This window comes from Falco cherrug, chromosome 8 (genome assembly GCF_023634085.1).
Source record: "Falco cherrug isolate bFalChe1 chromosome 8, bFalChe1.pri, whole genome shotgun sequence".
In the NCBI taxonomy this organism is placed as follows: domain Eukaryota; kingdom Metazoa; phylum Chordata; class Aves; order Falconiformes; family Falconidae; genus Falco; species Falco cherrug.
In genome coordinates this window covers 20,121,314-20,139,796 of record NC_073704.1, presented here as the reverse complement: position 1 = coordinate 20,139,796, position 18,483 = coordinate 20,121,314, and the positions used below count along the sequence as shown (strand labels likewise).

Below are 18,483 nucleotides of genomic sequence, written 5' to 3'. Positions count from 1 at the left end.
GTCTAGTTGGGACTGAGAAGGAGAGGAGGAGTTCATTGTCTTCCCAAGTCTCAACTGCCAAATGTGGACTTTATAGTGTACAAAGAAACTAAAAAGCATTTTCCATGGCTCTCACAAAATTGCAGGCATTAGACCCCACACAATCCAGTTTTTCATCTCTGCTTTTCTGTAGAGGAAAAAGCAGAAACATTCAAATTAATTTAGTGAGAGGATCTTGCATACAAACACTGGTCCAAGTTCCTGCAAATGGAAACTGGTTGCCTGATAATTGGATACAGAATAGTGCTATATCAAGGTTTAATAATGTATTTAAAATACAAAGTACAGAAATAAAAATTCTTTTCTTTTTTTCTGTTCCAGGTTCTCTGGGAGATGCTAACAAGGGAGGTCCCCTTTAAAGGCTTGGAAGGATTACAAGTAGCTTGGCTTGTAGTGGAAAAAAACGAGGTAAGACTACGTTTCTACATTCAGGTACATAGATCAGAAAACAGTATTGGGGTTTTGCAAAAGACTTTTTCATCTTCTTCAAATTGAAAGTAAGTTCACGCGTATGGAAAGATTAGCAGTAGGAGCTAACACAAAGGGTCAAAGTGATGTTATTCCTCATGAATGGACCCTTTACATCTAATTGTTGCAGCTTCACGTCGTGATGCTGTAGATCAAAAATTGTACAAGTACTGTACTAGTTTCTCAGTCTCAATTGTAAAACCTAGGGGTTTGTTCTTAGTGATGAAAGAAGCCATTGCGTCCAAGGTAGGGGAACAGTTTAACTCCATCTCCTGCGTTTAGGACATCTTTTTACTGGCCGGGAGTTGATATATCTGTAAGAGACCTTCAGCTACTTCAACTTAACTCTCCCAGCAGGAGTCACTATAGTACAAGAAACTGCCGCTTAGATGAAAATTTCAAAAATAAAAGAAGAAAAAATAGTTTTAAAAAAAGAGAGAAATTACAGTTTTGCCACCTACGTTCAACACTACATTGAAGATGAGCTTCTCACTGGTATCGGCAAGGCTGTGGCATAGCTGCAAGCCTCCTCATGCAGAGTCTTTCCATTTCAAAAGCACTTCAGTGGTGTAAACACCGTTTGTACAGTGTCCCCAGCCTCGCTTTTCTTCTTCACACAAATTGAGGCTTTCAGTTAGTTGGACATGTGAGCGTATATCTGAACACATAGTCCCTTGATATCAAAGACAGTAACTACATTTAAAAAACATTTAAAGTTGTGACTGTACCACACACAGACAAGCATGGAAATCCTCCACAAAGATGAAACCTCCTCTATCTAGACACAGCAGAAGCTTGGGAAACATTACAATGGCGAGGCAGTGGCTGTACAATACAGGTTCCTATTATTCTACATAAACTGTTTCTCAAAATGCTTCAGAGTTAAACAGAGGAGTTAGGTTTCCTCCTCTTAGTTTAATTTTTTTTTTGTTGGTGTTTTTTATCCCCTCTTTTTTTTTTTTTTCCCCCCCCCCCTTCTATTTGAGGACTGGATTAATTCTGGTGAGAGATGCTGTGATATACCAATTAGTTGGAAATGCTGCACTAACAGTGTGAAGATTATGAATGTGGTCTTCTACAGTGTTTATCAGAGCAGGAGGCACAAAGAGGCTCCTTCTCTTAGTTTAGGAAAAGCCTCATACAGCATTTTGAAGGACGAACTATAAAGCCTTCCATCAACAGCATTTGTTTCCTCTGCATACCATGTGCAGTTTTATGTAAGGGGTTCAGAGTGGCGTTGGGAATGTTGTAAAGAGGTGTAGTCGTACGCTGAAAGATGTCAGAGGGTACAACACACATTTTCTACAGTTCTCCAGAGCAAGTAACTGTAAAATACAATACAAACAAAATGTGGATATGGCGACTACGTGACTCATGGCTGAGGAAACCTAAGGGGTGACATTTTCAGAGCCAGCTGTTTGTCTGCCAGGTGCCACTAGCCTGTTGCTACCATCTTCTTTGGAAGGGTGCCAGGGAGCTTAGAGGGCAGTAACACTTGCTCACATAGTTTTTATTTCTTCTGGCCATCATTTAGGGAGCATGCCCAGCATAAGCCTTGTAAAAGTCAGCTTGTGCTACTTTTCTTCATAGTTTCTGTGTGCCAAAGCAAGTGCAAGGGTCAGATTCTGCTGTCAGTTCAATCTGTTGGCATCAACGGGGTTGCATGGTTCCAGTTCACAACAGAATTGAATCACTGTTGAGCTAGTCCTTCATTTTTTTGCACTGCAAGTCTCTTGTTAAAATCAGTGTGGGGCTGAGGCTAAAACATAATTGTGTAGGGTGAAAAATCCCCCTTTGCAAAGTCTGAGCCCAACAGATGAAGTGGATTTGAATGATTCTGTATGGGTCTTTTTCAACTCTTAGCATAATTTCACAGTGTTTTGGGTTTTTTTTCTAGTAGATTTCTATACAAGTACATATTTTTTTCCTACGGAATATTAAAACACAAGAGTTCAGCTTATGCTAGGTGTAATCTCATAATCATCTTTATTATAATATGACACTTTTGGAACCTGCTACCTCTGTATGGTATGACAGATAACATTCTGCATAAGTGAGACACACATAAATGGTAATTGCAACTGATTTTCCACCTCCTGGAACAGTGAGGGTTACACACAAGTACTTCAGCAAGACTAGCCAGTGTATTTTTAGGCTAATGAGTCAACCAGAGATCAAGCACCAGTACAATTTGTTTATGCATTGTACAAATTTCTGTGTATTTCTTGCACAGAAAGCTTTGCACCTTAAGGTATTACATTATTTTAATGATCATACTCCTGCAGTGCCCTGGGTTTGTATCTCATGTTTCCAGTTTTCATGGTGTTCAAATGCTTGTGGAGCAGCAGAATTTGTTAACTCTTGCTTTGGCTGCTGTGGCTTGTAAGGCTTTGCAGGTCACGCTGCAGTAATACAATGGTACAGTTTGAGACAACTTGCTCTGCTTTGCTTCTGCAATGACAATAGTTGGACTGATGAAAGGGTCTTCCTGGCAGGTTGATCTGAACAGGACTGTAATACCTGGTTCTCACCTGTTACAGGACAGGGAACCCTTTTTCCAGTCTGACCCCTCTTATATTTGGACTTACTTTCACTGAGTAACTGTTTCTTATCTATGTATGTTTTTTTAATTTAGTATGAAACATGTGAAGTTGGTTAACGGCCTTAGCTGGAGCAGAGGGATCTCCTTATATGTGTAATGTTGTTGGGATGCACATTTAACCAGCCAGAGAGGCTTCAGTGGCTCTGTGGGTATATATGAGAAAGGATTTGCTTTTAGGCTTTCCAGTCTGGAGGCAGAGTCTTTAAACTAAAAGTCTTCTAAGACTGGCTGAGGGAATCTTTTCATGGTTTAAAACTCTCAGTAAAGGAAACCAGACAAGCTTCAAACTGACTCTCTGTAGTCAGTGGTCCTGGCTGTAACCAACAACTCCCTGTCTTCAGTCATCAGGAAATATTTATATGAGTTCACGGTGCTCTCTGAGTGCTTTCTGAGATCTGCATGTCCTCATTAATCCTTCTGACCACAGGCTCATGAAACGTCTCTTGTGTCATGTAGAGCTTCACTTAACTCTTTTTCACTGAGTTAATGTGATCCATATTTCAGCCATTTGTTGTATCAAAAGTGATTATAGTATTGTACAGCTGGATCATCTGTGTGGGAGAAAGGAATTAAGGCAGGCTGTATGTTATACCTGCCTTGATAAGCATCTTAGAATACCATGCAGTAACCTCCACAAACTGCTGTGTTTTAGTATTAAAAGCTGTTTGTCTCATTTTTACTTCCTTGTCTCTGAGCTTTCTTAAGGAGCTCCATTTGTGCATTAGTTCCATTCCTTCCTTACAGGTCTATTAATTAATTGTACATCTCACTAGTGTTAGTAATTATGATTTTTCTTTAATAATAAGTTTTTGTATTGTGTTCAGAAGAAAGAAGAGTGTGTTTTACTACTTTTGATTGCATTGTTCTTATAGGAAATCTGTTAGTAGCGGCTTAAAGGGAAATGCTTCCAATAACTGGTGCTTTCTCTCTCCATTAGAGATTAACCATTCCAAGCAGTTGTCCCCAGAGTTTTGCAGAACTGATGCACCAATGCTGGGATGCCGATTCAAAGGTAATTTAATGGGTGTTTGATTTCTATACCACCACCTCCTGCCTTGTTTTGCCAAGTGTGTTAGCATTTCTTTGGAGGACAAGTCTCAGCTAACAGTATCGATGCATGCTGACAGACACATTTCTTCACAAAGGTAGGTGGGGCTGTCTTTTTAATGGGTTTACATATATATACCTAAATGTCTCTCTTTCCCTTGTAATCAACAGTGCTACTAACTTAACCTGGCTACTAAAGACAATGGCCATAAACAATGTGAGATGGCAACAGTGTAGTCATTTTGGAGCAAGAGAAAAATTGTTCTTTTCTATTTTCTTCCAATAGTCAAAAAGTCTGTAAAATGCGGGTAGAAACAGCAGCAATGCATTCTAAATTAACATTAAACCTTTCCTGATCTTTTCCCTTAGGACTTTGAATGATGAGCTTTATAACAATTCTGTTGTAATAAGAGAAGTACTGTAATATACTCTTTAACCATGAAAACAGAGTAGACATACAAGTTAAAGAGCCAAACTATTGTCAGTATTAATCTGCCCCTACAAGAATAAACTATAAGAGAAATTAAAGAGAGTATTTAGTTGGTAAAAGTTTTTGTATATTATGGGAGTTAACATTCTTTAAATGGACTCTGCTACCATCCTGTTGTACATAAAACTGGCTGGAAAGAGCCTGTGGGCATACTAGCTTTATTACCAAGGATTAGTATCCAGTTCCTTTGCTTATGAAGGTATTTGAGAGAGGGAAGTATAGTATATGGAGGAAAGGAAAGGAAATAATACCTTTAATAACTACTCCCAAGTGTCAGCATCACTAACAAATGCCATAGAATAAGAATTACTGGAACTGCTTTTCTGTAATTGCAGCACATACTAGATGAGCTTGCACTCTGCCTTGATTTAGCTACATATCTAAGTGTCCAGAAGGCTGTTGCTGTTTTTCAAGGAGAGGGAGGGATCTGCATGTTGTAAAAGAAGGATGGTCAGCCGTCAGGCAGAGTTCTGTCTGCCTGAGTAATACACCTGGCTGCGAGCTGGTTCCTGGGAGCAGTGCTCCCAGGGGTGTCTCTGATGTGTGCAAGAGTGAATCTTGTGTTAGATGGGTTTTTCTGACAGTCTCCTCTTTGCTGCTTTTTTCATGCAGCTTCTCTTCTGTTAAGCAATTATAAATGCTTTGTTCACATGACTGAAATGGAGTAATCTCTGGTCACAGTTTGGGCATGTGACCGACTTATTCAGTCACATGTTGGGAAAGGATCACTACTTAAAGCTCTCAAAATGCCTTGATAAAAGGCTGTGTGGCCTGCATGAGCCAAAAGATGGAGCACACTCCTCTAAAATACTGCTCTGTGTAACGTTCCCTTTTAGCAAGGATTAGCTTTAGAAAATCAGATAGTCAGTGCATGAACAAGTTACTGAAGGTCAAGCGGGGGTGAGCTTGAGGATGCCAGCTGCTCAAAAGCAATCGCTGAGGTACACACTTTTAGCCCACAGAAGGCATGAGGTGTCTTTGGGTGGCTTACCCCTGAGAAAATAGGAATGTGCATTTACTGTGGGGATAAGGAATACACTTGGAGAGCTGCTGCAAAGCAGCTGGAGTATCAGACATGGCTCATACTGTAACTTCCTCATAGGAAATGGATAGTTACTAACTTTGCTTTGAATTCTTAAGAATTTCTTCATATATGGAGAAAAATGTCCCTAGTGCATTGCTCCACATGATATTCGTAATGGTAATCTTTATACAGTTTAAACTGTGCTAGTTGAAACAAACAGTCCCTAGTGGGTTCAAAACATTTTACTAAAATGTTAATTACTAATTATTTTAAGTCAGTAATTATTCAAGAACAATCTCTGTTTAACTACGTATCTTATATAATTACTTCCACATGTTAAAATCTCTACCAAACAAGCTGCTTTTGCTTGGGTACTACATAATGGTACAAACAAGGTTGCTCATCACTGAGGCCTTTTGTTACTGGGGATACTTGCTTTTGAAACACAGGTGAGTGGTTCTTTCTCATTTCATCTGTTCCTTCAGTTTATCCCCACTTTAACATCAAAGATGTTTATATATTAGTGAATATTTTAATGGAAATCAGAAACCTGGAAACAGAGAAGCAGCAAGAAAGGAAAGCCATATGGATTAAATATCCTGTTTTTATGCAGACCTGTTTAGTAGGAAATATTGAATGGAACAGCAGCCAGAATTATTGCTGGAGGGGCATATATTTTAAAGATTATTGTGAGAGACATCACAGATATAAAGGGAAGCAGTTTTCAAAGGCGACTCATGCCTTGGTATTTTAAGAATCTCTTACAAGGACTGACTTGAGATGCCTGACTGTCTAGAGAGTGCTAAGCAGTCATCCACTGAAAATAAGACTTTCTTTTTTTTTTTTTTTTTAAAAAAAAAAAAGGCTTCTCAGCTTGGGCTCCCAATTTCATCAATCCTTTCTTGCCAGTTTTAACCAAGGTATCAGTCTGCACTTACAGTGCATTTATTAAATCAGAAATCATCCTTGCCTAGGGTGAAGAAACCAACAAAACCCACATGGCAGTGTAGACTTGTGTCTTCCTGTCAGCTTTGCCTCCCAGGAAACTGGTACTTGTAAATCTGGCAGCTACAAAGGTAGCAGGGTAGCTCGTGGCTGTTCACAGAAATCGCACAGCCAGAGATGTCCAAGCTCTGTCAGCACTGTGTGACTGTGCGTTTGCTGCAGCTCCAGTTGTGCAACTCAACAGCTCCTTTGCCTGCAGCATAGGACCCAAAGAGTGCTGCTCCTCCCAAATCAGTCAGTTGGTGCTTTCACCCACCCTTAGTAAAAGTCCTGTTCTCTGTCACCATTTCCACTCCAGTTACTCCAGGCAGACCTGATAGTAATGTTGACTGTGCTTATGTGGTGTCAGCCCTGCCCTGTACCTCCCAGTATACCCCCGAGAAAGAAGGAGCAAGCAAAACTCCTCAAAAGTGCTTTGTAAAAGAAATCTAAATAAGCCATAAAAAACTGTAATTAATGCAACATGGGGATGTTTGCCCTTCATCTCTTCCTGAAAACAAAATCAGTTTAGTACAGGCATATTACACACCTGCCAGTCTGTTGGACAGTACGTAGCAGAGACAGTACCCTGGTGTATTGGTGGGGAGCCATGATCGTGTCTGGCAACTTCTTCACCATTTGGGAGGCTCTTGAATCCCCTCAGCATTTCACAGCCACTGCTAGGTTGGTTACAAGAGGTGCAGCTGTAGCAGCAAGAAGGGTGTGAGGGCTGCTGAGAAGTTCTCCTGCCCTAAAGCTGCACCAGAGTTGTGCGTCCTGGTTGGTGTCAGGGTGAATATTGTGCTTTGCGCCCCTGGCACGGCACACTCCCTGACTGGGGAGGTTCATGCTCTTCCAGGACATGTTCAGAGGGTCTGCTCAGCTGTGGCAGGTCCAGCAGCACCATGCATGTAGGGGGAGGATTGCTGCCTCCTCCAGCCCCCCTGTAAATGCAGGGGGGACCTGACTGGGTTTCCACACTGGGACTTTTATCAACAAGTGCAAGCAATGTGCAGCTGAATAGGCACCTGCTGCCGTGCTGCTTGTATGCGCCCAGGTTGCCACTCCATGGACGCTGGGCTGGGGGCCAAACTATAAGTACATGGTGGATGCGACAGGCACCGTTGCAAAGAAAATCTGCATAGCTCATCCAACTGCCTGTTGCCTGAAATCACAGAGATGGACCAAAAAGTGACAGACAAAGCCTCCAGTTACAGCCAGCTAGTGCAGCATTACAGTATAAGAGAGCTTGTCTCTTTTTTTGTTATGCATTTGACACTTTTTCATGCTGTTTGACATTTAAAAGAAAGAAATTGTCGTTCTTTTATAATGTGGAAATCACTTGGATCTTCCTGGGAGAGACACCTCAGCATTGTTCCTAATTGTTTTTGTGCTCCCGAATTAAAATGCACGTTTTAATTGCAGCATCTGTAATTTTAGCAGAAATGGTATAATTACAGGCACGATAGAGAGAGAATGTGCATCATCCCCTTATTATGTATCTACGTTTTGTTTCAACCTTTTGTCTCAACCTTGTCTGGGGTCTGTCAAACAGACTAACAGAGTCAGTGCTCTTTCAAGAAACATCTAACTGTGGCTTTTTCAGTTATTATCCTACTTCATAGCTTCCTTTTGGGACTAAGGGGAAAGTAGAAAATACAGAAAAGTTTTAACTGCTTTCCGTGACTAGTGAGCACAGTGGGTGCTGGATGGAGAGCACTGGAACCAAAAGTTCAGTAAATGAGCCCAGGACAGAAGAGAACACTGGCATGAGCCTGGCTGCCAGTCGAGACACCCGGCTCTAGCCTCAGTCTTCCCTCCTTCCCCAGCTGCTGCTGAGGTGGCAAAGTGAGAGGTTTATCTGGAAAGTCTGTCTTCTGCAAGGGGGGAACCGCAGACAGAAACCCATTTTTGTTGGGCAGCTAAGTAACTTATTCACACATTAAAGAGTTTGGGTTACTGCCTGTAAAAGGGCATCTGTCTAATTACCCATTGCTAATGAGTCCAGCCTTCTCCTTCTGGCAAGATTTTCCTTCTTAGCTTGAGGAAAACTTTATTGTTCAGAATTAAGAATCTTGATGGTTATTGATTCTACTAATGTTGTATAATGCTCTTATTGAGTACCAAAAGGTTTTACCGGAAGAGGAGTATGGGAGGAGACGGAGCTAAGGCTTGAGCCCTACTAGCTTATGTGACTCTTCCCACACTGACCTCTTCTTCAGTGGGAAGAACAAAAAAAAACCCCATTTACAAATTTAGTTGTCTTGTAGGATGCTGTGTTCAGAAAACAGCATCCCAATTTCTGTTGCTTGCAGTCTTTCTATTGAAAAAATCCTGCAAATAATTTTACGCAGTAGTAGTTGTATGTGAATGCAAATGCTGTGTTTTGTTTTTGTTTGTTTGTTGTTGTCGTTTTGTCTTCAGAAAAGGCCGTCTTTCAAGCAAATCATTTCAATCCTGGAATCTATGTCAAATGACAGCAGCCTTCCAGACCAGTGTAACTCATTCCTGCATAACAAGGCGGAGTGGAGGTAAGTTTCCTTCCTCCCAAGATGAAATGATGTGGTTTTCCTTTGAAATGGTGTGAGTCCATATTCTTTTCAGAAGGACATCAGACTGATGATGTGTTGGTAGAAAATATCTGCGCTTGAGGTATTTTTAGAATGCAGCTTACCTTGTTGTTTTTCAGGAATGCCCAGAATGTTGTGAAACTTGCATTAGGAGCCAATGCACTTAGCTGTACCCTATACTTATTATTCCACTGGTTTAGGTGTCATGATATTTATGGTTTTATGACTCGCATCTTAAAACCGATTATGTGTTTTCAGTCAGTCGTGTGGGGTCAAAACAACTCAGGTATATGTATGTTTGATGCAGTTTTCATAGAAAGTTTATAGGCATATGTTTATATTTAAAAAGAAATTAAAAGGAATGGTATTTTTTTTTCCCAAATCAAGCCTCCATTTGTCTTTGCTTGTATGCATTCTGCCATTTTTTGTGCATACCCGCCTTTGCATTGGCTTTGTGTCCATGCATTCAGCTCACACACACACCCAGGCCAGCCCTGTTTTTGCACAGCGCACCCGCATCAATTGAGTGGATGATTTCACCGATTGCTGAGTGTAATTTTTATTCATAAGTGATTATAAACGGAGATGAGATTTGAGACAATTTGATTGCATAATGCAGTTTCACATGAAAAGTTTTGGCCTTTTTTCTGTATGTGCCAAAACTTCAAAACCCTGTTCCTGATTGGAAAGCTTGCAGCCTCGCAGCACATCTTTCTGTTTGCAAAAGAAAACTGAAAACAGATCTGCAGAGGCAGAAGATCTTTACCAGACGGTCGTGCCTCAGTCTATATTAAGAAGCGTTGGCGCAGCTCCAGGTGAGCTGGGAGCAGAAATAACGGGAAGATTCCCTGCCTGCAGGCAGCGCAGGGATCGAAGAAACCTGGAGCAGGGGCGGCTGGCGGATGGGGAGGAGCGCGGGGAAACGGGGCAGGTTTCAGATCCAGCGTCCCACGCATCCTCCGCAGGCTCCCACGGGAGAGCGAGGCGTGCTGCGCTAACCGGGCGCCTGGAAAAAGTGAGCTGGCGGCGGGACGCCCCCGGTCACGTGGCGGGAGTATAAATAGCGGGTGGGGGCCGGGGGGGGCCGGGGCTCCTGCCCTGACTCAGCAGCGCCGGCGGCAGCCCCCGCGGCCTCGGGCACCGGCACCGGCGGCGGCAGCGCGCCACCTCCTGGCGGCAGCGCCCGCCTGCGCCTGCCCGCGCCTGTGCCCGCCTTGTGCCCGCGCCTGCCTGTGCCCGCCTCTGCCCGTGCCCGCCCGTGCCTGCCTGCGCCTGTGCCCGCCCGTGCCTGCCTGCGCCTGTGCATGCCCATGCCTGTGCCTGTGCCTGCCTGCCCCAGCCCGCCTGCCCCTGCCTGCCCGCCCGTGCCTGCCTACACCTGTGCCTGCCTGCACCTGCACCTGCCGGGGCCAGGCCGGGCCGGGACACACTCCCCACGGGCAGCGCTGCACGGCTCCCCGCGAGCACCCCCTTGCCCATGCCCAGCTCTCAGTCGCATCGCGGGGATGTTATCCGTGGTGTTGCTTTTGTGGTGCTGGCAGTGTGCCCGCTTGCCACCCAAATCAGTGTGCTCAGGCTTTGGACAGGTGACAGATATTTAAAGTGTAAAACCGCATCTCTTGGCCGCCGTTAGCTGTGCAGACTCTGCACGTCGTATTGTGGTTTTGGCAGCAGGCAGAGTACAAGGAGGGCTAGAAGAAAAATATCCCCCAGTGAGGTATTTCTGATACACCCCTATATAGTAAAAATACTTGTAAAAACTAAATTCCTTCAGGAAAAACAAATAACTACTTAAATCTTGCCAATATAGCAGAACAAAAGCCGTGCTAGTTAACGTTTGGTAATGTTCAACTTCTGTCTTTCACTGCATGGATTAATTTCTTGGAACATGACGCGGGTAGGCCAAGTGTTTCCTGCAGATTTTATTTTGATGCACTGAAATTGCTCAGATGAGGAATGGCTAACAAGGTGCCAGTAGAAAGCCAAGTAGAAAGAAAAAGGGTTTTGGCACTACCAAGGCACAGAAGAACTTCTTACCATGGAAACTTGTGTTAAAAGTAAATTTGGCTGCTGCTTTTTTTTTTTTTTTTTTTTTTTTTTTTTAAAGAATAAATGGCTTGGAAACAAGGAAATGTAAGAGAGAAAATAAAATGCATGAGAGGACGTGATTTGCCCAAAAGCAAAGATGATTTCTGAATTAAGTGAAAGTGAACACGCAAGCGCAGAAAGACCCAGAGCTGTGTGGGGTCTTGCTGGGGCGCAGGGGAAGGGCGGCACTCTCCTCTTGCCTGGTTCTGGTAGCGGCAGCCTTCCCTGATGCAAAAGCAATACCGGCATGGAGACACTCATGGTTAATGCAATGAACAGAAAGTATGCACAAAATGTGCAGGTTAAAGTGGATTAGAGACTTGTATGCATGAAGTGATCCGAAGGGATAAGCTAAAACAGGCTAAAACCATTTCTAGTACAGTTGCACAGAAGTTTAGTGTGTGCTAACTTCTGCATTGAAAAATCTTTGCTTTTACTCATTGCTTTGTTTTTTTAATATTTTTGAGCTCATAGTGATTTGCAAAGAGATTGTTGAACCAGGAATAGGGAAAGAATGAGATGCGTTACCGAGAAATAGGGAATTTTAATGAAGCCCGGCTGTCAGAGCCCCGGAGAAGAGTGGGCTTGGGAAAAGCGAAGGTTATGCTTGTTCCTTTGAGGGACCTCCAAATTAGTGATCCAGATACTGCACTTTCACAGGGATACTGCACTTACCAAAGCAAATCAAAGCTCAGACAAGCTGGATTACATTTTTTCCCGCTATTAAAAAAGGCAAGGTGAGGTTCTTTTTGTATAGACACATGCAAAAAATGTATCTGTAATGGCAAGTAACCAGAGTCTTCAATGTCACTGGCTGGCTGGCGTGAAAAGTGAGAGTGGGCCGAGTCTATACGTGACCGACAGAGGTGATAAGATAAAGGACACTTTGACCTATCTGTAACGTGGTTGCATTTGCAATGTTTACTGGTCTTGGTGTTTATATTAATAATAATTTTAATCTGCCTGTTCTATCATTTCATTAAAATAATTCAGTATCTTATTTCCTAACTGTTCTACCCTTCATGTTTTTCTTATTTAATCCAAGAGGGCCACTATCTTAATGATGAAGTTGCACAGGTCTGCCTTATGTTTAAGTTCATGTTCTGTGATCTTTTTGGAGTTCTTTCTCAGGTCTTTTTTATTACAGTAGGAAAAAATTACTGTTGAAGTAATGATGTTCCAATTCAGTGAGAGATCACATTTGTCTGCATTTAGTCAGATGTACTAACTGCATTCCTTCTTCCATCCTCTCCCCACGAATGCCTATTCTAATGATTAAAATAGTCTATTAGTGATACTTACATTAGTGTATCTGTAGCAATTCAAGTCATATAAACAAATGCCAGTCATTGTTTTTAATCTGTAACTGTTTATGGTTTCTAATAATACAGTAAACATTCCTCACTGTCACAGAATGAGATTATTCTAGAAAAGCCAGTAAGCTCAGATTGCAGAACAGAAGCAAACAAATCCACATGCCCTACCACGTATAATGTTTCAAGCTGCTTCATTTATGAAGTAAGACTCATTAACTGGGCAATGTACGTTAGCTTTCTCTTTAATTACACTGTTTTATTATACAGTGGAATTATTTTTCAGAATGCAACCGTTTTCACAGACTGACCTTTTATTATAAGAGAAGTTTCTATCTGATGAAGAGAGGTAATTACAGCACAAAATAGACTTTTGATATACAGAAAGCTATCGTTACCAGGATGTTCCCAGTGCAGAATGTTATTTAAAAGATAACTTAATTTACATATTTTAAAAATTATGGAGTTGCATACAAGCAGCAGTGATGTTGAGAGACAAACTAAGAAAAGCAGCGCTTGCAACTATGCTCAAATTGCTCTGTAGTTCCCACTGTAGATTGCATAGCATATGTTGCACCCAACAGAAGGGGTTTACGGTAGAGAAATGAGTGTTTGGAGAGGAGTCACTTTCTGCCCTTCTGTCCAGTGGTTTTTAGTGTTGATCCTTTATTATCTCTTTAGGATGTGTGACCACTTTCTACCCAGCACAGATTTCACCCTTCACCTTTGCATGCCTAAATAAGAGAGAGAATTTTGCTTCAAATCTGAAGCATAATAATTGTGAGGGGCATTTGTTCTGACCACCACATTGAACAGCTCACTCAGCAGGATTTAAGTGTGATAAGTGCCCTTGCCCCAGGTGGCTGATTTTTGCAGCAGAATTAAGCGTGGTGGTAGAGTTTGCTAGTTATTCCAGCTCTGAATCCTTTCACTGTACTTGGTAAGCGTTGCGCTCTGACAGGGATGCCTTGTTAAAGTACGAAATCTGTAAGATTTGACACACTTGAAATATTTACTTAAATAGGCTATTTGGGTATGCGTTTTCCCACACTGAGAGCCTGAACTCCTTTAGCTTGATACTGGAGAAGAACTTAATCATTCCATGCTATGAGAAATTTACAGGGAGACACAATTTTCTTCTCTTTTTCTCTCCTCCTTCCCCCCCCAATAGAAATGACAACTAACTTTGTTAGTCCTTTTAATTATTTAAAAAAAAAAACCCCACATTAAAAAGCAGATTTTGTTTGCAGTGTGTTTACAAAGGGAAAATGTGAAAGTCTGAGCAGATTTGGCATTGCAGAGTCCCAGTAGCTGTCTTCAGAGCTCTCTTTAGGATCTCGGGCTCCTTAGGAGCTCGCTCTCTCTAGGAGGAAAAAGAAATGCTGTGACTCCCACAGTGTGAACAGGAAACAGTTGAAGTAATAGTCAAAACACAGGTGCCAGGCAGTGCACAGTCTCCCAGTCAGTCACAGAAATGGTCTGTTAAATGGAAATACAACCTCTGATACAAATTGGAGGTTTTTCTTTGGTGATCTTACAAGCAGAAAAACATGGCTGAATTTAGTGACAGAATTATTTTTCTGTGCCTTCTAATATATGCCCTGCATTTGTAGTGCAAAACTGATTAAACTCTTTTCCAAGAGCTGTTCAGTTCATGTGTTTGAAAGATGCTGTCCATCAGAAAGCATGTCAGAGCACTTTGTGAAGGGATGAGGTACATGCAGTGCAACCCAACAAAGACAGTGTCCAAAGCTTCTTAGAGTACTGCCTTCACTTCTGCCTTTCTCATTTTTCACACCTTTGCAGGTATGGTGAGAGGCAGAAGAAGGTAAACCAAAGCCTTTTGTTCCTAACTTGAAAAGCTTGTATTTTTAACCATTTTCAGGGCTGGGTCATATCATGGTTTATGTTCTTTCTCTTATATTTTCACCCAGAGAAACAGGAAGTAAGTGGGAAAAACACCCCAGTGCTGCTTCTGTGTATCTTAAGTCCAAGTAATATTTATAGCAAAGTTATAAACCCAGGCAAATGGGCTTCTTAGACTGCCCATATTGTGTTGCTAATAATAGTCCCATTACCAGTTCTTAATGCAGTTTCTTTATGGTTAAGATTATGTTTCATGATGTTGAGGGAAAAGACGACATTTTAGTTTTTAAACTGTTGTTATATAAAATGTTGTATGGCATTTTACTGTTTTAAATGTTATTCTTCTTCAACTGAAGGTATTACAGTTATTCTCAAGTATAAACATTGCCAGTTTTTCTTAAAGCTCTGAAAGGCTTTGCATTTGGTAATTAAATGAACTGCTTGAGTTGGTGTTGCACTTCTCAGCCTTTCACATTTAATGAACATTGAAGTGGGAATTATGAACAATTTATATGTGTCAGGAAAAGACAAGACGTAACAAATTGTCTCCATGCAGATGTGAAATTGAGGCAACCTTAGAGAGACTAAAGAAACTGGAGCGCGATCTGAGCTTCAAAGAGCAGGAGCTAAAGGAACGGGAGCGACGTTTGAGGATGTGGGAGCAGAAGCTGACTGAACAATCCAATACTCCCGTAAGTAGACAATAATTCAACCTATCATCTTATTTCAGAAAGTATTTGGAGCTTTGTCTATGTAAATCTAAAGACACACCAAGGAAATAGTGCCCCTGTTTTTTTGTAGTTGTTCCTTTGGCCCAATTAAAGTCTGTTTTATTACATCACTGCAAATAACTATACTATTTTTTAAAGTTTCATCATAATACATTAGGTATCATATACTGCTGACAGTTCGTATTGTGCCATGGGCGCTTAAGCAGTTTCGCATTGATTTATTTGCAGTTCTCAGCTTTAAAAGTTTATTGCATTAAATAAATTCATTTTTCAACTAGAAAGCTGTTGACTTGAATGGATGTAGGATTCAGTCTTAAATGTAAGAATCGTTTGTTTCTTGCAGAAGGCGGCTTGGGAAACCTATGTAATTTGAGTTTTTTTTTATTGTTCTGTTCTTTCTCTTTGAGAAGAAGCAAATTTCTATTCTGTGGAAAAGGGGGTCAAAATCTGAAGTATTAATTTAGGGCTTTGTTCATAATTTTAGTTAACATACTTGTACTGGCCAGTTACCAGCTGTTAGGATTGCCACATTTCTATTAATAAATTGAACAAAACCCCTTTGTTGGATTACCTTGAATTTCTTAATGAAATTGTGATGTTCTTGACTACTGATTGGCAGAGGGAGGACCACAGGGTTAATGCATGGCTAGACATACTACAACAGAATTGTTTTTAAGAAAAATACTGCATTACCTACTTGGTTTTGAAGCACTCACCAAAACAAATACCAAATTAAGGTTGCAGTAGCATATATTGCTATATTATGCAGTATTCTCACGCACAATTTTATCCTACTTGTAACCTTGATTCCAACCAGACCCATTTACATAAAACTTGTTTTTAAGGCAGAGATTATTGCTGGTGTTTGAATGAAGTTGCATTCATGTTCCAGCTGTGAACATGCAGTAATGAAATCATGAAGAATGAATGTTTTCCTATGTGCAGATATTGTATGTTCTCAGTAGATATCTATATGCCTGCTTTAACGCTTGCAAACTTCCAGTAACTGAGCTGTGGGTCATCATCTATCCTGAGCACAGCATGAGACACAGCCTTAATGAGCAAATCTTTTCACGAGGAAGGCCCTAGGGGTTTTTATGCTGTACTTGCTTATGACTTATACTTTTCACTTAGAGCTGGTATTGCTGAAAGAGTAAAGCATTGTGCTGAGGCCTATTGTGCTGAGCATGAACTATCTTTCTGCGTAACATTAACCCAACTCTCCTATTGCATTTAAATGCAATTTCTTCTAATAGAGAAATATAGATTTGTTTTTTTTCCATAGATCTTTAGTGAACTGTTACATGGAACAACTTTAAAAAAAAAAGCCCTTCTGTTGGAAAAAAAATTTGAAATACTAGCAAAATTTGGCTCATTCAAGCAGGATTGGTTGTAAATCATTTGCAAAATATCCCTGGGTATTCTGTTTGCAGGCTGTAATCCTTGGAATCAAGTTTCTACCTCCCTACCTCCCTCGGTTCAGGGTATGTCTTCAGCAGTATCAAACTGGAGGATTGCAACAGGGAGGTGCACTGCTCGATTTTTAAGCTATCTTGGCTGTAAAAGCAGTAGTAAAGATATTGCAACCAGAGCTAATAACACAGCTTAGGGTGCCCACTAGGCTTATATCTCGTTCTTAACCAACACTAGGCCTTGTTGTGCCTTAGCTGGTACTGTCATCCCCGCTCTGCTCTCTGTGGTCACTTAGTTTTGCTCTGCAGTGAAGACCAGAGGCCAGCAGATACTGCTAAAGCGGTGTGCAGGAGGAGAAACTCCAACCAAGTGAAAGGAGAACAGGGAAGCTGTCTCTTCCACTTGATTCTCCAGTGTTTCAGGGTTGGTAGAAGCTTCGTCCTGCCATCCTGCACAGTAGGTAGCTATTAGTGGCAGGCTGTTCCTACTCCAAAGAATAAGGTATAGCTTTACATACATCAGCATGAGAGAAGGATGAGGCCAATCTTTAGAAACACTTCTGTGAAAGTAGTTTTCTCCCTGCTCTTGTTTTGACCCCATTTCTGCTGTCTTACACAACAGACACCGTTGAGTCTGATCTCTGCAAATTCCCTTTGTGCAGATCTCCAAGAGCCTCTTGCACAAGGGAATCAGGAGCCTTTTGGAGGAGTAAAATTTATCCACAGCTGCAGTGAAATGGGAGACTTCTTTTGAAAGACCTGACTTTAAGAAGGGAGTGTATGTAGCTTAGCTGAAGCTCATATTTAGAGGAAGACAGTGAGCAAGACATAAAATCCAGACACTCACCTCTGGTGCCATGCACCTGCAGGTGGTCATTTAAGAAGAACAGTGGCTTGCACAGAGACTGGGGATCCCAGCCATCTATAAGGATCTTTTCATGATAGTTATCATATGCAGCGTGACACCTTTTTGCAAAGAGTTCCTAAGTTCTCCAGATAACAAGATGGCAAAGTACAAAGTAAGGTGATTATAACTCATTAAATGAGCCACAGTTACAGCCCGTTCGCAGCTAACCCGCTGCCAGGCATTGGACAAACACCCAGCAATGTATTTTAGTGGAAAGCTGTTTTGCAGCTGCTTTGATTCTTGTAGGGAATTCTTCCCATATGTCAGGGGATGCTTTTCCATGATCTAAAGTGACTAAAACTCCAGTAGCTGACAGAAGAGAACTACCTTGGAAGTGAGTCATGTGTGCTGAGCATCTTGTTTCTGTGGCTAGATCTCTTCATCCGTAGGAGCTTTTGGTGTCCTTGATCTGAGTAGCGCTCTGGTGATGGTGTAATTGTTTTTTCCTATAAAGCCAGGTGTACAGAAGCTTAGCTGCAGGTTCTTTCATCACTTAGCCATAGGACGCATGAAAAGTACGGCACCCCATCTCTCCAGCTTCTTAATTTTTTGTTTCTTAAGCCATGCTCACTAACTTCTGTTAACCACAACACGAAGAGGAAGCCAGTGTAAGCAGGGAAAAGTCAAGAGTGACAAAATATAGATACTGTCCTTTTTAATGATAGACAATTTGCCAGTATCACTGGTTTTGCTGAGAAATGGTCACTCTGTGGGCAGCCTGGCTATGGAGCCTCCTGTGTTACAGACCAGGGCATCACCACAATGACCCTTGTAACTCTGTGTGACCTAGTGCCATTGATTCTTCAGTTAGGTTTCTGATTAGGTTAAAAAAGATGTGGAAAATCATGAATTTGGGACAGGTAGTTTTGCAGACAGCTGCAAAGTGGAAAGAAAGGCCAGTTGAGGTGTTCACACACAGCTCCTTTGCTGTTGCTTTAGTAG

At 41.6% G+C, this 18,483-nt stretch overlaps 1 protein-coding gene across 5 annotated transcripts in view; it reads left to right on the top strand.

Annotated features, from left to right (window-relative positions):
- MAP3K20 (mitogen-activated protein kinase kinase kinase 20) overlaps positions 1-18,483 on the top strand; it is a 94,160-nt gene that overhangs the window by 43,665 nt on the left and 32,012 nt on the right. For all 5 annotated transcript variants that reach the window (XM_055717715.1, XM_055717716.1, XM_055717714.1 and 2 more), the window contains 4 exons: positions 361-447; positions 4,047-4,121; positions 9,079-9,185; positions 15,048-15,183. In XM_055717715.1, coding sequence (XP_055573690.1) covers positions 361-447; positions 4,047-4,121; positions 9,079-9,185; positions 15,048-15,183 — 405 coding nt within the window. The remainder of the gene's footprint in view (positions 1-360; positions 448-4,046; positions 4,122-9,078; positions 9,186-15,047; positions 15,184-18,483) is intronic.